This window comes from Vanellus vanellus (assembly GCF_965231255.1).
Source record: "Vanellus vanellus genome assembly, chromosome: 24".
In the NCBI taxonomy this organism is placed as follows: Eukaryota; Metazoa; Chordata; class Aves; order Charadriiformes; family Charadriidae; genus Vanellus; species Vanellus vanellus.
The window spans coordinates 1,072,219-1,095,017 of NC_138929.1; the positions used below are offsets into that span (position 1 = coordinate 1,072,219).

Genomic DNA, 22,799 nt, shown 5'->3' on the forward strand with positions numbered 1-22,799 from the left:
CTTCATGTGTAAGGTGACTCAACCCCTCCTCACTCTTCTTTTGTTAATTTTAATGAGTTTATTTCTTCTTCTGTAATATGTGATCTCTTCCTAAAATGCTTCTAGGTTGAATTCATCCTCCCTCACTGTGGATAAGCTGATTTTCAGGTGGTAAGTCACAGCAGGCTCCACCAGCAACTTGTGCTTCCTTTGTACTAGCCAGATGACTCTTCTGTAGGAGTTCGAGTGCCAATACTTAATGCACAGCTGGAAACCCCAGAATTAGCTCCTGTTCAAGGCTGCTCTCAGTTTCACAGAAGCTTGATTAGTAAAGATGGAAAAAGCAACTCACTGAACATCCCACACTGCATAGGCAGTGGAAAAAAACACACAAGTGTTTCTTACTCTGTTTTGTGTTGCAATAAACTCTCTCACCGTTGGCAAACATAGTTCACTGTAATGAGTTCAGATAATTATTATATTTTTTTTTCAGACCTAATCTTTAGCACTGTATCTTTTCATCAAACTTATTTTTTACTGCATTATCTAATTCAAGGACATATTCTGATAAACAACTATTTTTAAGATGACTATGAAAATATGAAACATCAAACATTTCTCAGTTTCTTCTGAGTATATTTAAAAAAGCTAAAATAAAATTAATAGCTGTTTGATAGGCAAAGATTTAATATATTTTCCCTTGCAAAATACTACTTTTGCAGCTGTCACAGTTTCTTCAACAAGAGAAATCACTGAAATCACCATCCTGCATTTCAGAAAAAGTTAAATACCAGCTGGACCTTCCTCAATATAAGCAGTGACAACAAAGTAAAAAATTCAGTGTACAGTTCTCTTCTATAACAGACATGGGAATACAGTTTTAAAAATTAATAATTTATTTCAGTAAATTAAAGTATATTTCTAAATAGCTAATGTAAATTTCAAGTAAATTAATGAGTCCCTTGGCGGCTGCTGGTCTTACAAATCATTATCTGTGATCACAGGAGGAAGACAAAAGCTGAAATGCTGAATTTCACCGCACAGGAGACTGAAGGAGACAGACAACCAAGGCGGAGCCTTCATTAACTCCAATTTCTAGCGATACATTACCAGATTAATAGAGTCTAGAAGATATTATATTATCCAACAAAATATCCAACAAAGAGCCACCCACATAAAATTATAGTGCAAGCTATGTGTGAATCAACACAGACATACTTGAACAGAATGGTAATGTGTTACACTTACCTCAGAAAAAATTCCCTTAGCACATCACTTTTGGCATGAGCACTAAGGCTGGCAAACGCCATGGGAAGCTGCACGGCCTCCCAGGTGACACCCACCCAACAGGGTATAAATAGCCACCAGCGAGGACAGAAGGCTGCAGTCTGATTTTCTGTTTCACGCTGTGCAACGGGCTTCGCATTTGGGGCTGGATATCTGATTACTCCAACCATGAGCTGCAGCATCAAGAGAACATCCAGCACCTCCTACAGGAGCGGTGGAGGTGGAGGTGGCTGTGGTGGCGGTAGTGGCAGGAGTTCCTCTGTCTCCTGCAGGCGATATGCCTCCTCTGTGACAGGTGGTGGCAGCTATGGCGGGGGAGCATGCAGCATGGGCTACGGAGGGGGCATGAGCGCTGGCAGCCTTGCTGGTGGCTTTGGTGGAGGCTTTGGTGGAGGCTATTGTGGTGGCTTTGGTGGAGGCTTTGGTGGAGGCTTTGATGGTGGTTTTGGTGGAGGCTTTGGTGCCGGAGGGGACACCCTTCTGAGTGGCAATGAGAAGGTCACCATGCAGAACCTCAATGACCGCCTGGCTACATACCTGGACAAAGTGCGAAGGCTGGAGGAAGAAAATGCTCAGCTCGAGCACCACATCCGGGAGTGGTACAGGAAACAAGCTCCCAGTGTTTCAAAGGACTACACCTCCTACTACCAGACCATCGAACAACTCCAAAATCAGGTAGGATCGCCCCGACTAACGTGGCTCCATCTCCCACACACCATTCCCCTTTGTAAGGATGTCCTCCTTCCCTCTGGCCCTGGCTCTGATGGGGTGGGAGGGAGCTGCTGGACGGCCTTACTGGTGGTACCGCAGGCAGAAACCTGCTGAGCTGCGCCTCCCACCTCTTGGGTAAGCAAACCCCACACCACCCCACAAGAGAAAGGGGTGTGCTCTGGGGGCACAGCCCGCGGCTTCAAAGGAGTGCTCCACCAGGCCCAAACATGTTGGCGCACGTAACTGAAATCCCACGTTGTACAGGTGGCTCCAAACCAGGCATGTGTGGTCTTTCCCAGTTCAGCTGGATGGAGTGCTAAGCCAAAGCACCTGGACTGCACGATCTGAACTCCCTTTGTCTCTGCACATTCCTACATGTACCAGATGGAAGGACCAAGGCCTTCCCTTACAAGAGCCACCCACATAAAATTATAGTGCAAGCTATGTGTGAATCAACACAGACATACTTGAACAGAGCAGAAACCCGTAGGTGTTGGTGATCTCCCAGCATAAATGTTCTTCTGTGTTTTCCCCAATCGATATAGTCTTTCATCAGAATCTTTGGGGAAGCCAAAATCTGGCACACACCGCTTCTTGTGTCATGGCAGTTCCACAACTTCCTGTGGCCCCCGCATTACTGCAGGAAACAAATCTAAGACCCACAACAGCGTCCTACCAAAGTCTTGGCTCTTCTTTCTTCTTGTCCTGGATGTCCTGAACACAGAAAGACTCCTCTCCAATTTCTCCTTTTGTAGATCATTTCTGCCACTGTGGACAATAACAAACTGCTTCTGGACATCGATAACAGCAAGATGACTGCTGATGACTTCCGAATGAAGTGAGTACCTCTCCATGAACCTTACATGTCTTTCAAGTCCAGTTCATAATCTCAGGAGATGAGGCAGCACTGCCCCACGTGGTGCTACCGAGTCTTCATGTTTTATTGGCATATAGACCTTGGAAAGATGTGTGCTATTGACGGTCATCATCTCATCTCCCCATTTCTCTCTCCCTCTTGTCTGTCGTATAGGTATGAGAACGAGCTGGTCATCCGTCAGACTGTGGAGGCTGATATCAATGGCTTGAGAAATCTCCTGGATGACCTGACTCTGGTTAGGTCTTCACTGGAATCCGAGCTAGAGTCCTTGAAGGATGAGCTGATTGCTCTTAAGAGAAACCATGAGGAGGTACGATCCAACGATAAATGGTGTGGCCAAGACATAGTCCTTTGATTCTTCAGGGTGCCCAAAGTTACATTCAGCCTTATGCCATGTGACTGTCAGTCTTTTGAACCTTGACGCTGCTTCGCCCACTGTCCCCAACACAAGCAATGACCTGTGCTCTTTGTGTCTCTCTTTGGACTCTCTGCAGGAAATGAGACAGCTGCAGTCTCAAACCGGTGGTGACGTGAGCGTGGAGGTCAATGCTGCCCCCGGTGAAGACTTGACAAAGATCCTGAATGACCTGAGAAACGAATACGAGCAGATCATCGAGAAGAACCGCAGAGAGGTTGAGCAGTGGTATGAAGTCAAGGTACGTAGCAACGCACAAAGTGGAGCCTCCTTCTGTGGAAAAAGGCAGATCCCCTGGGACTGGGCCTGCAGCGCCTTTGGCTAAAAGGGGGGGCTGCTCACCGGCACCTCACTTGCACAGCTGGGGAATGGGAGGGAAAGAGCTGCTGGGCAAAGACTGCGGTGGCAGAGCGGGAGCAGGCCAGGTCTGGTGTACCAAGGCGGGTGGAACGTCAGGATCCATGGAGCGATGACTAGGCTGTCCTCCAGGAGGACAGGACAAAAGGGAGAGGCTCCCTGGCTGTTTTAGCTCGCAGTCAGCAAATCTGCTCCCGGAGGGGATCTTCTCACTCAGAAAGTGTGTCTGGGGTTTGTCTCCTGCAGATTGAAGAAGTCAATCGGCAGGTCACTTCCAGCAGCCAGGACATCCAGACGAGCAGCCACCAGCTCACCGAACTGAGGCGCGAAATGCAGAACCTGGAGATCGAACTGCAGGCGCAGCTCAGCACGGTACGTGGGGCAGGATCGCTGAGGGCCCTTCCCTCCTCGGAATGGGCAGGCAGGGGTAGAGCTCTGGTCCTAAACTCCTGCACTTCCACTTCCAGAAAAACTCTCTGGAAAACTCCCTGGCAGAAACCGAATCTCGCTACGGCTGCCTGCTGCAACAAATCCAAGGGCAGATTAACTCCGTAGAGGAGGAGCTGGCCAGCATCCGCTGCGAGATGGAGAGTCAGAACCAGGAGTACAAGATGCTCCTGGGCATCAAGACCCGCCTGGAGCAGGAGATTGCGCAGTACCGGGCACTGCTGCAGGAGGGACAGCAAGACATTGTGTATGTATCCCATACGTACTTCATTGCTAAGATACTTCTTGTCCATGGAGCTGCATCCACATATTTTTGACTGAATATTCAGTGGTTGGCAGTTTTTGGTGAACCAATTATTCTCCTTTTACAGTGCCTCCCAATCTGCTTTCCAAGGAGGTGGAAAATCCTCCCACTCATATTCTTCTACTTCCTTCGCTCATTCCCAGTGTGGTGACATGACAGGTAAGACAACACTTTGCAAGGACTTGTTTATTAGTGGGTTACATCTATCCCAATGAGTACAATATATCTGTCAGAAAAAAAGTTTTGTATTTTGGGCTGGGCAAGATTCCCAGGTCCAGTAGCCCAGGAGTGAGAGAACCCCATTGACACTGTCACAGAAGAATCAGGGGTTGAAATACATTGTCTTGCCCTTCCCTCTACCTAAATATAAAACACAGATTATAAACTTTACAGGATGAGATATACTTTTTTGCTCATTGGAATAAAAGAAATTCAGTTCTGAGAAAGTATTGCTGGCCTTGGAGCCTCTGAGCTTCTCTTGCTAACACCGCACATTAGGGGAAGAATTCAGTTCAGCAGGAAGGATGAGATTTCCCCTTACGGCAATGATTTGCTCCGTCTTTACACAGGACAGTCAAGAGTGTGCTAGAGCAATAGCAGTGATGCTGTCATCCTCCGGCTAAGAGGCACTGAACATGGACAACAAGAGACAGAACCAAGCACTTCTGCAGCATAGCTGATGCCACTGGAACTATTCGGAAGGAGTGCCTGGTCTCCTGCCTCATCACCCCTTCTTCCATTCCGCAAAGCTTCTCTTACTCAACTTGTCTTTGTCAATGGGTTCTTTGTTTAAGGGCTTCAATTCTGCTGATAACACTGCCTCAAATAAAACTTTACTTCTGCAATGCAAATAAAAACAATGTGTCTGAGATTTAATTTAGCAAACTTTGCACGGGTATTTGTCAAGCTAACCAATCAAATACAGATTGTCCTATCATACTTTGTAACAGTCTCATAACAATCTATTTTACATTAAGAAAATGGACAGCATGCTGAGATAACATCCCTGAGTAAAAGGAAATGTCAGTAATTCTGAGCACGGCTGTGTGAAGGCTGTATGAAGTGTGACATCTTCCCAGCTCTGCCTATGGGAACTGTCAGTGAGCTGAGACTGTCAGAACTCTCTGCTCAAAAGCAAGAGCCATAAAGGTGAAAACAGAAATCCATTCTCAACACAATTTTTCTCCTTCCTGTGAAATTAAAAGCCATTTACCATTTTGTTTTCTAATGGCTACTAACAGACTGCTCTCTGCCCCTTTGCCTTGCTGCTTTTTACTAAAGGCGCTCTGAATGATACGAGTGAAAGGAGAAAGGAAATCCCAATGGTGGGTAACTGAAGATTATTTAATGAACTGCTAATGTACTAAACTGTGCTCAAAGCTGCTACTATGACTCATCTGAGTCCATTAACCTTTGGCTTCATTCAGGCCGCCACAGCCACGGTTCCTGTGGGAAGTTGTGACTCAGTATAGGTGTTCCTGTACATACGGGTTTCCTGACATCACGTATTTCTACATCTTTGACTACACCGAGGAGTACGTATTGCTAACTTCTGTTAGGAAACACAGGCAACAGGGCAACATGCCTGTTTCCTTCAGTGTCATGCACCAAAAACATTCCTATGTTTTATGACAGAAATTTCAATTTAAATCCCAGTATAATACCAAGAACCCAGTTTTTGTCAGTACACTCAACTGGCTGATAATATGCCTCAAGAGGAATGAGACACACATTTCATCCACTGAAAGTATTTTCTAGACTCTATTTTTCTGCTTAAGAAGATAAAATATGCATTAAAATGGGAGATGAGAGGGCAACAGTAAATTAGAACAGCTATTTTATACATATTTTGCTTTCTGAAGATGACAGTGAAGCCCCTTTTCAACCTGTAACCATGGGCACCAGATGCACAGGATCAGCCAGGTTCAATTATAGGTGCCTGTTGTCACCCTCTCCACCGACCAAATCTGCTCTCTAGTATTTGCCGTTTCACCTCAGACTGAGGGTATTGTTCTGTTAAGGTAACAAAATTAAAGGTTTTCTCATCATAAACAACTTGCAAGAGTATTATTTAGGTTAGGTGTTCTTTCAGCAATGGTACGGCTTGGCTCTGCCATCACAATACCGTATCTGCAGTCTGCAGCCATTATCCACAAAGCAGAGACACTTTCTAGTCCTGTTGAAAACCCAGGTTTCCAAACTGACCTTTCCAGTCCAGCATCAGGAATTTGTATGAAAACTCCTTCTCCAAAGGAAAAAACAGTTCATTTCAGGTTTCAACAGTATAGAAAGTGATGTAAAGCACATGCAAATGACTTTCATCTCCAAAGGCTGCTGGAATTCCTTCACGTCTCAGCTGTACTTAACAGGCAAAACAGCTAAAGAAGACACCTTTTTTGTGGCAGGATTATGGAAACTCAAACTACAGTTAGTGTATATAAATAAGTGCTGAAAGGTTATTTTGCTTCTTTCTGATCTTCCAGAAGCACAGAGTAGTATCAGAATGACCAAAACCACAGTTTTCCACATCCAGAGAACTCAAGGGAACACCAGAGTTGCAGTATGTCTTTCCCCATTTCTGAACTAATCTGTAAGAGCGTAAGGTCTTTGTGAAACAAGCAGCACTGGGAAGAGTCTTAAGTTAAATCCGCAGAACCAAAGCTATGCGAAATCTTCAGACTGAAAGGAGTGGACGCACTGCAAAACTGCCCGTCACTGCAGCAGGATGAGATCACCGCTGGAGCCCTCCCGCTGCTGGCAGTGCAACGCCCTTTGCACGTCACCACTGATTCATGAGGCACCAACCTCCATCTCAGGACGGGGCACAGGCCGTCCCGGGGAAAACAGAGGGAACACGCCATAGGCACGCCAAAAGCACAGCGTGCCTCACTGCCTCCATCTCAGGCTGGCAGATGCTCCAGAAATCTCGTGATCTGTTCGATCAGGTATCTTGATATCATTGTCTGCTCCTGGCACTCACTTCACTTCACTTCATCCATGGTTCTTATAAAAAGCAATAGTTTCTTATTGTTCTGAGAAGATCTACAGGAATGAAATAAAGGGCTTTGGCAGGGAGGAATTTAGAATTCAATCAGTTAACGTCGTTGATAATAACAGCATATTCTAGCAGGTAGAGAGAAAGAGAACAGGAAAGGATTGCTACACTGAAAGAGCTTAATTTCTCTTGGGAATTACTTTTAAACTTTTCCTTTTTCAGTGGTAGGAAGGGCTATTGAACTCAATTTAGGTAGACTGTAGAATTAAAATAGCTCACATTTAATAGGATTTTCTCTAGATCTACACATGTGCAAAGTATAAAGGTCCATCCCAGGGAGTCACATAAGAGAAAAAGAATAGAATCTGGGGCTATGGAAATTGTTAATCTCTGAACAAACTGGAGAAACGTGCAGGGGAGCGGTGCTGAAGGGTGGTGGGCAATGGATGAGGAATGCACAGATGGAGTTCCTGATGAAACTCATGGGAGTAGCACTCTTCTTACCAAGACCACAGTTGACTCATTTGTTGTAGAACAATTAATTACCACTAATTATTTCTGAGGTTGTCCTCTCCCTCTTGTGTGACTAAAGACATATATCCAGTAATGGCATCATAGCTTTTGTGAAAACCACTGACTGCTTTGGGTTCTTTTGCCAATTCGGAGTATCTGTGTGTGGCTCTGCATCCAATTTCACCAGTGAGCAAACAGCACTTGGAAAGGCTTCATAACACTGTTGCTTCAAACAAACCTCTCTGATTTACAGAGGTCCTTAAGATGCATTATGAGCAACAAGTCTTCCAGGGGAAGATATGATTTCAAAGCTCTAACAGTCTCTTCAAATGGCGGAGGAGCCTCTATACCTTCTACAACAGAAAATGTCCGCCCTTTTTCTGTCACGGCAAGGGTTATGAATGTTAGTGGCACCTTAAGTGACCTGGCTCTTTCAGCTTGTGAAGTAAATAGGTATGTCCAAATTGACCTGCAATGGCCATCTCAGGCCAAAAAGAGCTGTGTCCACAGGATGGTGGACAAAAAATGCACAGGAGACATGGAACTGTCTATGAGTTCCAGAATAGAAAGCCTAAAGAAGTTGCTTTGTGATACAGTTATAGCAGTAAGCGTAGTTAGGTCAGCCATCCAAAAAAAAAAAAAAAAAAGAAGAGAGGGACAGAGAGACAAAGTGTCTGTTGATGGTATGAAATTACAGCATTGGGAAATGTTTGGAATTGTTGGGTCAGATGTTATGATGCAACAATGCCGAGAAGGAGATATAAAATCAACACCTCTGGCATTAATGCCAATCAGCAATAAACATCTCATAGGGAAGAATAAAAGTGCATTTCAACAATCTAATGAAGAAAATATGACTAAGAAATCACACCCTGTGAGAAAATAATTTTTATTTTTTAATAATGATGACTCAGTCTCAATAACATATGCAAAGCAACTAGTCCTGACGTGCAGATAATTAGAGAGCTACCAATAAAAGAACAATCATAATTATGAAGATCAAAGTATTACATTATCTTCAGCGTATCTATGAAAATGTCTGTAGGGGTATCAAGACAGAGGGTAAACGGCTTTCCATGATTCTTCAGTCAGCCATAACACACATTAGGAACTTTTATGGGTCCCGTAATTGTTGTGGCTAAGAGAGAAAATGTTGCTCCAGCACAACTGCAAGCTGTGTATAAGTAAGATCATAAATGAAGGAACCAAGAACAAAATGAACCAGTAATTTTTAACTCCCAAATAGAGATGAATTCCTATCAAAGTTTAACTCTCACATAAAGAGACCCCTTGTCTTTCATGCTTAAAGTTTATGTTTTCCAAAAGTTATGTAAAGGCAAAATTTCATTTCCAAAGAAGGGTCCATCACATCCTGTTCTCTTAGAGAAATGCTGCAATCGTGCAGCGGTGTCAGAGAGACAAAAGATAGAAGGCAAGGAAGATCTAAAGGGTCATCACAGCTGAGTCTCTGCTACACAAGGATAAAAGCCCTACTGGCAGTTGATTGAGGTCAATCTCAAAACTGTGTCTCTTTTCCATTCAAAGCCCCCACAGTGGAAGCACCTTCCAGACCCTTATGGCTCCCATAGATAAAAAGCTCCCCTTAGTTTCCAGCCCAAATACACCCAAAACCAGATTATGTCCTTTCCTATGTGGACAAGAGGACTGTCTTTTATTTTAAATAGCCTGGTACCTCCTTCCTTGAGAGCAACGTGATAATCATCGTAGCCTCCACTTTGCTAAGCTGAAAAGCTGAATGCTTTTGCTCTCCTCTCCCAAGACAGATTCAGTGATGCCTTATAGATTCTACACATCTACTCCAGTCTAAAATAATCTTTGAGTGACAGGAAATTTGAACAGAATTTTAAGAAATCACAACTTTAAAATTACATCATTGCATGTCCACTGCTCTGTGCAAGAAATAGGATTATTTCCTGGAATTGGTACTACCAGAGTTTGGTGAAAAAAGGAAGAGCATTGCTTTTTCAAAGGTTTTTCTATTGAGATTTACCACTAAAGACTCTGAAAGACAGTAACCACGAGGAGCCTTCTTTGTAGAGAAGAACTTAAGTTCTTACAGATTCTGTTTCAAAAGGGTCAGTTGCTGGCAGTTCTGCAGGCAATATGAGACAAGACTCAAGCACGGGGTGCTTGAGTTCACATTTCTCCAACTCCGAAATCAAAATGAAGTAACTGGCTGGTGCTTTCACCACCTGTTTTCAGGACAAAAAATGACTACTAGGAACAAAGAGGAACTATTAAAATGAGTCTCACTCACTAATTCACCAGCAACATGCTATCTGAAACAAAATCTAACACACAGCCACCCACCTGAAATTATAGGGCATGCTTTGTGTGAATCAGCATCCAGACACAATACCTATGGGGAGGGCTGCCCAAGCCCCAAAAGAAATTCCCCTTAGCACATCACTTTTGGCATGAGCACTAAGGCTGGCAAACGCCATGGGAAGCTGCACGGCCTCCCAGGTGACACCCACCCAACAGGGTATAAATAGCCACCAGCGAGGACAGAAGGCTGCAGTCTGATTTTCTGTTTCACGCTGTGCAACGGGCTTCGCATTTGGGGCTGGATATCTGATTACTCCAACCATGAGCTGCAGCATCAAGAGAACATCCAGCACCTCCTACAGGAGCGGTGGAGGTGGAGGTGGCTGTGGTGGCGGTAGTGGCAGGAGTTCCTCTGTCTCCTGCAGGCGATATGCCTCCTCTGTGACAGGTGGTGGCAGCTATGGCGGGGGAGCATGCAGCATGGGCTACGGAGGGGGCATGAGCGCTGGCAGCCTTGCTGGTGGCTTTGGTGGAGGCTTTGGTGGAGGCTATTGTGGTGGCTTTGGTGGAGGCTTTGGTGGAGGCTTTGATGGTGGTTTTGGTGGAGGCTTTGGTGCCGGAGGGGACACCCTTCTGAGTGGCAATGAGAAGGTCACCATGCAGAACCTCAATGACCGCCTGGCTACATACCTGGACAAAGTGCGAAGGCTGGAGGAAGAAAATGCTCAGCTCGAGCACCACATCCGGGAGTGGTACAGGAAACAAGCTCCCAGTGTTTCAAAGGACTACACCTCCTACTACCAGACCATCGAACAACTCCAAAATCAGGTAGGATCGCCCCGACTAACGTGGCTCCATCTCCCACACACCATTCCCCTTTGTAAGGATGTCCTCCTTCCCTCTGGCCCTGGCTCTGATGGGGTGGGAGGGAGCTGCTGGACGGCCTTACTGGTGGTACCGCAGGCAGAAACCTGCTGAGCTGCGCCTCCCACCTCTTGGGTAAGCAAACCCCACACCACCCCACAAGAGAAAGGGGTGTGCTCTGGGGGCACAGCCCGCGGCTTCAAAGGAGTGCTCCACCAGGCCCAAACATGCTGGCGCACGTAACTGAAATCCCACGTTGTACAGGTGGCTCCAAACCAGGCATGTGTGGTCTTTCCCAGTTCAGCTGGATGGAGTGCTAAGCCAAAGCACCTGGACTGCACGATCTGAACTCCCTTTGTCTCTGCACATTCCTACATGTACCAGATGGAAGGACCAAGGCCTTCCCTTACAAGAGCCACCCACATAAAATTATAGTGCAAGCTATGTGTGAATCAACACAGACATACTTGAACAGAGCAGAAACCCGTAGGTGTTGGTGATCTCCCAGCATAAATGTTCTTCTGTGTTTTCCCCAATCGATATAGTCTTTCATCAGAATCTTTGGGGAAGCCAAAATCTGGCACACACCGCTTCTTGTGTCATGGCAGTTCCACAACTTCCTGTGGCCCCCGCATTACTGCAGGAAACAAATCTAAGACCCACAACAGCGCCCTACCAAAGTCTTGGCTCTTCTTTCTTCTTGTCCTGGATGTCCTGAACACAGAAAGACTCCTCTCCAATTTCTCCTTTTGTAGATCATTTCTGCCACTGTGGACAATAACAAACTGCTTCTGGACATCGATAACAGCAAGATGACTGCTGATGACTTCCGAATGAAGTGAGTACCTCTCCATGAACCTTGGATCTTTCATGTCATGAATTTTGTGAGATTCATGAATGCAGGTGATGATACCCTGTCCTGCGTGGTATGACCAAGCCTACGCATTGTAATGAAATTAATGTCTAATGCTTCTTTTTTCTTTGGCACAGGTATGAGAACGAGCTGGTCATCCGTCAGACTGTGGAGGCTGATATCAATGGCTTGAGAAATCTCCTGGATGATCTAACTCGCACTCGGTCTTCACTGGAATCCGAGCTAGAGTCCTTGAAGGATGAGCTGATTGCTCTTAAGAGAAACCATGAGGAGGTACGATCCAACGATAAATGGTGTGGCCAAGACATAGTCCTTTGATTCTTCAGGGTGCCCAAAGTTACATTCAGCCTTATGCCATGTGACTGTCAGTCTTTTGAACCTTGACGCTGCTTCGCCCACTGTCCCCAACACAAGCAATGACCTGTGCTCTTTGTGTCTCTCTTTGGACTCTCTGCAGGAAATGAGACAGCTGCAGTCTCAAACCGGTGGTGACGTGAGCGTGGAGGTCAATGCTGCCCCCGGTGAAGACTTGACAAAGATCCTGAATGACCTGAGAAACGAATACGAGCAGATCATCGAGAAGAACCGCAGAGAGGTTGAGCAGTGGTATGAAGTCAAGGTACGTAGCAACGCACAAAGTGGAGCCTCCTTCTGTGGAAAAAGGCAGATCCCCTGGGACTGGGCCTGCAGCGCCTTTGGCTAAAAGGGGGGGCTGCTCACCGGCACCTCACTTGCACAGCTGGGGAATGGGAGGGAAAGAGCTGCTGGGCAAAGACTGCGGTGGCAGAGCGGGAGCAGGCCAGGTCTGGTGTACCAAGGCGGGTGGAACGTCAGGATCCATGGAGCGATGACTAGGCTGTCCTCCAGGAGGACAGGACAAAAGGGAGAGGCTCCCTGGCTGTTTTAGCTCGCAGTCAGCAAATCTGCTCCCGGAGGGGATCTTCTCACTCAGAAAGTGTGTCTGGGGTTTGTCTCCTGCAGATTGAAGAAGTCAATCGGCAGGTCACTTCCAGCAGCCAGGACATCCAGACGAGCAGCCACCAGCTCACCGAACTGAGGCGCGAAATGCAGAACCTGGAGATCGAACTGCAGGCGCAGCTCAGCACGGTACGTGGGGCAGGATCGCTGAGGGCCCTTCCCTCCTCGGAATGGGCAGGCAGGGGTAGAGCTCTGGTCCTAAACTCCTGCACTTCCACTTCCAGAAAAACTCTCTGGAAAACTCCCTGGCAGAAACCGAATCTCGCTACGGCTGCCTGCTGCAACAAATCCAAGGGCAGATTAACTCCGTAGAGGAGGAGCTGGCCAGCATCCGCTGCGAGATGGAGAGTCAGAACCAGGAGTACAAGATGCTCCTGGGCATCAAGACCCGCCTGGAGCAGGAGATTGCGCAGTACCGGGCACTGCTGCAGGAGGGACAGCAAGACATTGTGTACGTATTCTGCTTGCAAATAAGGGGATAAAATCTATCACAATCTTTTCTCTACTGGGACTCTCAGAAGATGGAGTAGAATGCTTTATCAGTCTGTAGTTGAAATCTAAATACAACAGATATTTTCACAGCATCTGCATTGAAATTTATATATCATAATCCTAACAAGTACGTCAAACACAGAGGGAAACACAGAGCATATAGTTACTGACATATTTTCATTAAATCAGTTCCTCTTGGGCTGCTTATGCAGAGTGAATTCCATGAGAGGAATCACCACGCAAAACCAAACTGTAGTATACTGCCTTCTGTCAGCAGATGATGAGCAAGCACAGCTGGACTGTCAGAGTAGAAGAATTATACTTTTGCAGTCTTTTGTTATTTCTGCTTCTACAACTTTCTATGAAAATAGAGCTGAGGGGAATGAAATAAAAAAGTATACAGAAATATTTTCAAAGTCCAGGAAAAGCCAAACTGTTCCGTCCCCTGCACATTATGGTACAGTATGTCTCTCTATGAATGTATTTATCACTCCCTTCATTAAAACTCCTTTCCTTGCACAGAATGTCTCAAGGAGCTCTCCAAGGAGGAGGAGTATCCTCCCATTCATATTCTTCTACTTCCTACTCTCACGGTCAATCTGGTGACAAGACAGGTAAGAAACATCTTCCAAAGAGGATCCTAATTTATCCTGTCCCCATGCCTTTCATATTTTATGTTTCGTCTCTTTTCCTGTTAATACTATCCCTTTTGTTATGGCTTCTACATTTGCAATTGCAACAGGGATTAAACCATTCACAATCCAATCTCTTAATTTCAAGGTGGTTTAGCTTCAGTTACAGAAACAGGCTAAGCTCCTTTCCCACGCTTTTGCTAACACAGGTGGACATTTGAATAATGGATACATCTGAAATGTCAGTGCTGCAAGAGACACTTGATTTCCCCATCAGAGTAATGGTTTCTTCTTTCATTCCACAGGGCAGTCCAGGGTGTGTTAAGATAGCAGCGATGTGTTGGTCTTCCCTGGTCTACCTGAGCAGCCCGGCCTACAACACGACAACACACACAACACACGCACTGTCTGCCGACCCAACGCACAGATTGCTCCACAAGTGTTATTCATGAAGTCGAGATGAATAATTTCTAGGACTCTCTTAAAATTGTCTGCTTCATCCTTTTTATATTGTTCTTCATCTGCAGTCACTGTATCTACATACATTTATCTGCAGTGCAATTTGTGATCTACTTTCTGCTGATAATGCCTCTAATAAAACTTTACTTTTCTGCAATGCAAAGAAAACTGTGTGTCCAACAATCTATTTGGTATACAAATATTGTATTTAAATTTAGGCAGAACAAATGAGATATAGCTTCACATAGAAATTAAGGTTGTGTGTATTAAGTAATATGGTCCCAAAGAAAATTGTGTATCCTAACTTAATCAGGTGATGTCTGGATAAAATATTGGAGATGAACAAATACTTTCACACTAAACTCAAGAGTGACACCTATAGGGAAGAAAAAAGGATGGGTGAAACCCTTTTTCATAGTGTACATTGCATGGGATGTACAAGTAGTTGATTTGCCAGCTGAACTGAAACAACCAGCATTAATTAACACCCAAATTTCATGTAAATTTTGCCAAATCAAAACCATTTTCCTTTGCGTCACTGAATGAGAAATCAATCACTCAGGCAGCCCTCTCTCCCAACTTTTAGATGAGGGGTCTATCTAATCTCACTCAATAAAACCAAAGGATTAGATCAGGAAATACGTGACGAGTATACAAAGAAGATCTCCTTATAACATGAAGTTCATGTGTTAGGATTATTCCTCCTGACATGTTGCTCAGGTCTTTTCTCTGATAGTCCAAAATAAAGGAAGCATGTTCCCTTATTTCACGTGACAGTATTCCTAGCTCCACGGCTGTACAGCGTTCTGGACGGATGGGTGGAGGACGGTGGGGCAGAACCAAGGTTCAATCTTTCTCACTAAAACTGCTCCACTGGATGTAACAGACTTACATTATTTGGGCTTGACAAAGGGAAAAAAATGGTGAGATATCTCACTCTTTTAAAACTTACAAATCTGTATTTAAGTCTTTGATTTGCAGTGGGCTGAGAAAGCAGCTGAACAGGGTCCACCACATTTCAGGTGAGTGACTCAACTGCCGCCCTGTAACAAGTGAGGGTGGGTCTCACAAGGCTGCTTTGTTCTCTGAACAGCACACAAATCACTAACATTTTTTATCCTGTCAAAGAACTCTGCACTTGCCCTTTGGTTTGCAAACAGATTCGGGTCAGGTAAGATACCACCTTTTTGGATAACCATGTATTATTTAAAAAGGCATCAAATTGTCTACATGTTACAATCCAAAGCTGAATTCTCAGCACAGAAGTAAGAGATGAGTCAGAGAAACTCTTTCCCTAGAAAACAAAGGAGATTTGTAAAGTCAAAGCAAAAATACCTGTCCTTTGAGTCACAACAGGACTCTTGTGCTTCTGCACAAGCTACCAGAGACTCATGTTCTGCCTTATGTTCCACTTTACTTCTCCGATCAACCAGTACTGACTACCTCAAAAAATAAAGGTCTAAATCTCAGTATTAGTCAGCTATAATGGACTTTGCGATGAAATACTTTATTTGACCACAGTTTAAACAGAAGGAATGTTTCTAATCCAACCGCGTTCTAGGTCGGCTGTTAGAAACACGCTGGAGTTTCCGGCTTCCCTACCACTGTCCCTCTGAAGCGGGAAAGGGGAGAAACCGCGGTGCCGGGTGTGCTGCCCTCGGTCTCTGCAGAGCATTCGAAGGGTGATGGAGTAAGGGTGCATCCACCGCTGAGCCGAGCACGCCCGCCTCTGGCTTTCCTCTGACTTGGCTGGCTGGAGTTATTAGGCAGGACTTACTAGAGCACAATTTCCCCATCGTAATATCAAAGCCCATCAAACCAAGATGGACTGAGCTGAAATCAGTCTGCATTTGAGTGTCAATGAAAGGGAACGTTGTACTCTGCCCTTCTGTGTTTCCACACAGCTCTGTTCCTGTGGCTAAGCACGCAGCAGAAGCGCGTCCCCCAGCCTGGAACACGGGAGAGGCTTTGTTGGAAGCTGATGATGCAGCGTGTCAGTCCATACAGCGCATCGTTTTGCACAGCATCCTCTAGTGGCAAATTCATAAAATATACGGTAGGATTTGTGACAAACTGTTCAATACAGTCTCAAATTCAAGCTTCTGACCTCGGAAATGGTCAGGCTAAGAAAAGAATAGCTTAAATAATAATAAAATAGATACGTTTTTCACAGGGGTAACACTGTGATACCAGACGGGGTAATAAACCAAATCAACAGACAGGAAAAAGCTTAGAATTCATGATGAAGGACAGGGAAGAGAAAGAGAGAAAGTATCTGTTTCACATAATTCTGTCGAAAGGTTCTGAGGTAATTCCATATCAAATCAGCAAATTCAGATTAAGTCAAAGCCTCCCGGATTGTTCTTGCATGCGTTAATTAAACACGTTGAAGTTGGTTTGTCTTTGTTTTCAACTCATTTAGTAGAAACAGCGGCTGCCACAGACAGACAGGGCGTCTGGTATTACCAACTGAAGAGGAGAAGAATTTTATTAAGAATGAGGTTCAATTTAATGATGTCGTGTTTTAAAACCAGGCCTGTAGGGGGGACTGTAGAGATACTGACATTCTGTACTGTTACTATTTCCAAAGGCAACCAAAGGTATTGTGCGTTATAATCTTTGGGTGTGTTTGAGTTTATTCTGGAAATGAATCATGTCCACCTGCATAATATAACATTTTCAGGAGGTCAGAGGAAGATGAGAGGGGGAAATCGCTGGACAGAGGAGAATCCAAAACCAGAACCAGAAATTAGTGGACTGAGTCTCTGAGGGGCTTCATGCTGGATCAGGACTACCACCTGCCTGCAGGATCCAGACCGCAGCAAATGGTTTTGCTTGCAAAGGCGGCTGCCAGGCACGGACAGGGACAACAGCCCATCGCTTCTACGTCCTGCGGCTTTGTGCACACACTCCAAAGTCTCTCGGTCTCTTGGCTACGAGGAGACGGCACCACTGCAACAGCGCCCGCAGCCTGGCCAGCCCCTCTCACCCCCGCCAGCCTGAGCGAGGCAGACTTCCCTCTTGGCCCCCTCCACTGCCTCAAGTATCGGAAAAAAGAAAACCTGTGATTCACTGTGCCTCTGATAAAAAATCAGATGAAAGGAAGCTACTTTTGTGATATTTCTCGCATTTACCAGCTTACCATGATAACGAATAGCAGTCAAGATAAGCAAGTACAAAAATTATTGTATGAAAATCCTTTCTTTCTCTATTTCAAGTAACGTATTTCCCTCAAGTTTCATGTAACGCATACCATTTTGGAGTGGTAATCCCAACAAACTCCTGAATTTCTTCAAGTATTTTAACACTATGACAGACACTAAAGGCAAATGCTCTTTCGTGGTTGATACAGCGAACATGCAATTTCAGGGGTGCAGGAGCTGACTTTCCTAACTTATTTAGTACTGCCTAAAGAGAAGTTTATGCACACTGCAATTACTCCTAATAACCCACTATTTATGAGCCCACGCTCAGAGATGCTTTGCAAAGACTGGCTGCAGGGAACACCTTTCCACTGGCATGCACGCCGGTGCTTAACCCGCCCTGGCAGCAGGAGTGCAACTGTGGATCAAAGGCACTTACGGTCTTATTAATCAACATTTTCTTACAACACCTCTAATCTTAGTTCAGTTCTTTCCCACAACCTGATGTCAGACTGTCAAAAATTATGGCAGTACCAAAAAGTTCATAGTGATTACACACACGCAAAGATTTTAAACAAATGCTGATGACTCCTTTCTGCTGAAAATGCTGTTAGAAATCATGTCACAAGAATCTTACAGTTTTTAGCAGTTATTAAAGGTGGATCCATTAGAAAAGAGTGAAAAGGCACTCAGCGAGTATTTCAGTCAGCTTGATTTGGTGGTGGTGCGCTGCCCAAAATATCTAAACAGCCGGTGCAGACCTTATTGTTTAATTAACAGGAGATTTAAAGCTCAATACAAGTGTCAGAGGCCGGCGGAAAACTGCGGTTCTCTGTTACAGTTAATAGCCAGGACTGTCCAGGAAGGTAACCTACCTGATACACGCAAATACTGTGACATTCACCTATAAACTACGATTTTAAAATGGAGCAAACTGTTAGAGTAATTAGAAATACCCTTTTCCTTTCCAAAAGGTATGCAGTCATTCTGGACAGACAAAGCCAGGGCTGCAGAACGTGTTTCGCCTGAGCTGATAGTTGCTATGAGAACAGGCTGTTTCAAAAATGCCTCCCTGGCAGTCGCACTCCAAACTAGTGGCTACAGGACTTGGACTCGTAGAGCAATACAGTGATTTTCTCACTGAGCCTAACAGATCTGGAGACTCTCAGAATTTATCTCAAGCAAAAACCAGTATGAAACCAACCGTTGGATCAGGAGAGCCCAAACCCAGTTGACAGGATCCATCAGCAGGGTACAAAGAGAGCTCCTCGTTTTCCAATTTGATGAAGAACATGTGTTTAATACTTGCACAGTAAAACCTCTGCCCTTACTGGAAGCTGTGGCTTGTCACTATGATCAGAATATAGTCTTATAAAACTAGGAAAAGAAATAATTATATATAAGTATATAAATACAAATATATAAACATATACATAGAAATATATGATCACATAAACCTAAATAGTACCAAATACACATATGGTCTCCAAATGTTTTACAGACATGAACAGAATAAAATAGCTCATCTCTCTCTGCTGTGAAACCCATCTCCTCTGTTTCTACCAGGTGCGGGGGGGAGGGGTGTTGGTGAGTAGGAATTTTCCATGTGGCCTGTGGGAAAATGCCCTCGGAATGGCTCTAGGCCTCCTCCTTCAGCATGAGTCATTGCAGACCTGCAGCTGACATGGCAAGCATTCGACAGGTACGTGGTCCCTCTGAAGCCTGGCACAGGTTTAGTCTATTTGGTTTTGGCAGTAGCCTCTAAGTTGCTTATTGCTGCTGCCTGCAGCAACCTGATTTTTGGAACACATCCTCTCGTCAGTTAGACGTTTGACTCTTAATAATAGTTTTCAGCCCCATCACACCTTGCTGAGATTTACCAACTAGATAACAGGTTAAAGGAAGTGTAAAAATATATCCAGTGACTTGTCTTTCACTCACCAGGGCTTGCTGTCCAAACTGATCCTTTCTTCCCACACAATTTTGAATCATGCTATAAGAAAATCTATTTTATTTTCCAATCTCAGGTACTTTACTCCCTGATGTGCATTATCATTATAGTTCTGGATTGATAGAGAAGTCAAGACTTTAAAGCTATGTATGTTTCTAAGGAAACAGAGACAACAATGAAGTATTTGCAAAAGTACACACCATATCCAGTTTCAAGTATTTGCCAAGTATTTACATTCCTGCGTTATTTAAGTGTTTGAGTGCTTCATGAGCTTTCATGTATTTTCCTCATACTAATCTATTCCAATATTATATAAATGACAAACTTTGAGAAATTAAATTATATGTCCCAATATCACTAAAGAAGCCTGTAGCTGAACTATCTTTCAAGTTCAGCTCAAATGACTGAATCATCGTTTCTTGTCTGCCATGAATGAACAAAACCCCTGAATAAAAATGAGTTGTCCTGCATCTTACTCTCGTAATTTCTTTTAAAACTGAACCCTTACATGACCTTATTTCTCATCTTTTCAATGCAGAAATCAGGGAAGCCATGTGCATTTGTCTTCACCAAATCACATTCCATCTACTTTGCAAAAATAGTAAATTTGAGAAAGTCAACAGTGGTGCTCTCTGCTCTTATCTACCCTCTTTTTGAAGTGTAAACAGCTGTGTGTGCATGTGCTAGGACCTGCCTTTTCAGCACGTAAACATTCTTGTCTTTGAATCTGTTGGCACATCCAGTAACTATGTGGCAATGCAAGGTTTGTGAGAATTAAAAAAAAAGATTAATGATGGGATATAAAAGCAAGAAAGGTAAGAATTGTATCTCAGGCAGACATTCAACACAGTCATTCCAGTACCAGCTGCAGATCAGCTCTTGTTATCACTGGTTCCTCCCAAAAGGAAGTTTAAAGAAAAAATAGAAAATTTTGTGCTTGAATTAAAGAGATTCAAATGTTTCATGCCTATGATCTTCAATAGGAGAGGAAAACATACAAAGTTGTGATTTTAAAAGGGCATATGTCATGATCGGTAGGGTGGGGTGGCCGCAGTTTTGACGAGCAAGAGAAGAGATGAAGACTGGCAATGTGCATACATAAGAGTCAAGAAGCACATTTTCACTGGTGGAAGCAGAGGTAGAAAGGAAGAATTATCAAAAGGGACAAAACACTTAAAGATTTAAAAGGTAAATTCAGAATAATAACCTGACTTTCCTCATTCGTCCACAGAAGCCTCCATGGAATTGCAGACACCGACAATGCGTCTGTGTTTAGCAATTCCTGGAAGCAAATTTAGCACGATGTGAAAAGCGTGAAGTATATGCCAGTGTCACTCCAGGGCAATAAAAAATGGTTTACAGGACAATTAATAAAAATACCCTGAAACAAGATGGACAATTTTATAAAGCAGCAGTGCCTAGTAAAGCAGAGTAGATAAAGGTGAAGCAGTACGAGGTCTCAGCCAGGAGCTCGGGCGTGGGCTGTTTCCACCAGTCTGCTGGATGACTTCACTTCGATAAACGTGTCTCCCTTGCCCTCAGATAAGTTGCAGATAAAGGAAATTCCCTTTGTTGACCATTCTTTATATTTCATTTAGGGAAGAGCTGACCCTACAATAAATGAAGTTTATTGTGGTGGGAGGAAAAAAGACCTATGCAGAATGATAAAGGCACCTTCTTTCTTGAGCAAATACTTTGCCATACCAAAGGCTTTTCCAAGCTTTTAAGTACATGTTATCACCTTAAGGGAGTCCCAACAAAAGCAAACACATGCAGCCATTGAGGTAAGAGAGAGCTGTACAGTTAAAAGAAAACCAAAACCTTTCCAGAAACATAGAACTCAGTTTTAATAAAAATGCTGCACAGGGGACTGATTTGCTACTAGAAGCTTATGATATATTTGGTGGCATAAATAAGATAAAATAGTTATTTCATTTGACAGTGTCTCCCAAGCTTCTCCTCTCCTGACGCTTTCAGACGGCCTTCCAAACAGCCATGAAGAATTGCAGTTCATTCTTTGGGAAATGTTTCCCTGTATGTTGAAGCAAACCTAATCTTCTTGCAGTACATTATCAGTATTCTTACAGTATAATATACAATGATTGCTGCCTGCTTTTACTCAAGGGGCTTCAGAGGGAATGCAGAGGCCTTCCAGACCAATTTTCATGAATTTGATCGTAAAATATTAGGCAGCATCACACATGTGCATTTTATTTTGCAAAACCCCAAAATACACTGCTTTGAGGACCTGACATGAGAGTCTAGGGAATGATGAAGGAATACCTCAGGGGAAGGGCGTTCCTCTCTCCTTGCAGCAGAAGGCAAATCAGATCACTGGCATTTGTTCTCCTTTAAGCTTCTTGTATTTCTGTTCAGTGGAGAAAAGCACGTTGACTTATGTTCTTTATGCCCTAACTGTAGACTTTAATATTTAACCAGAAAATAGCTATTCTTCTGCGGCTTTCTTTTTGTCAGCAGGCAAACTGTAACTTTCTGGTGCTATTGTTTCACAGATGCATCGGCTGGTTACCAAAGGTAACCTGCTGGGCAGGTTTTTCCTACCCAGGGCTGAACAGGACATTCAGCTCTACAGAAGGAATGGCCAGCGTGTCTTTGGCAGACACAGGTGTCCTCTGTACCTCTTAAGAAAGGCTGTACAGTTCTGCTGTGCAAGTTGGAGAGCTGTGTGCGCACAGCAGTCTCTACAGAAAGAGAAGAACTCGGCTGTGGTGGCCCTGGGCTGCAGCAGCACAGCCAGGTAACGCACGGTACCTATATTGTATGTATCAAGGGATATATTCTGTACCTGCCTCACTGCAGAATTCCTCTGATACAGCCTCATCACGAGATGCAGACCAATGGGGCTGTGGCTACAGGTGCCTTGGCCGGCTTCCAGCTTGTGTGTTTGTTCTTTTACCCTCCCCATATTTGCCCTCTAGTTTGCCGTTTCTTCCTGTACAAAGTGAGCACAGCACTAATGTGTGGTCTAAAATACCCGATGCATTTTTATGGGTATAGAAAGACCAGACAGGCCCTCCCACAGAGCATGCATTTCACTTGGCTTATCTTTAATTCTTTATTTTGGTATTAAATGAATTTCTGATTGAAACATCACAGCATGCATCTCGTCCTCCAAAGGTTCTGTTCAGTGGAAACACTTGTAGGTGGCAGAATTTCTGCCCAGGCCTGGGTGCTCCCTGGGAGCTGGCAATGCGGTAGGGCAGCGTACTGC

At 44.3% G+C, this 22,799-nt stretch overlaps 1 protein-coding gene across 1 annotated transcript; it reads left to right on the forward strand.

Annotated features, from left to right (window-relative positions):
• Positions 1–1,434: 1,434 nt before the first annotated feature.
• On the forward strand, positions 1,435–16,507 carry LOC309681179 (uncharacterized protein; the record flags this gene model as incomplete). The annotated part of the gene is made up of 16 exons (XM_082495018.1): positions 1,435–1,941; positions 2,733–2,815; positions 3,008–3,164; positions 3,349–3,510; positions 3,873–3,998; positions 4,094–4,320; positions 4,445–4,536; positions 10,476–11,002; positions 11,794–11,876; positions 12,029–12,185; positions 12,370–12,531; positions 12,894–13,019; positions 13,115–13,341; positions 13,905–13,996; positions 15,441–15,495; positions 16,378–16,507. 16 exons carry the CDS (start codon positions 1,435–1,437, stop codon positions 16,505–16,507), a joined length of 2,913 nt encoding a protein of 970 aa, XP_082351144.1.
• Positions 16,508–22,799: the final 6,292 nt, after the last annotated feature.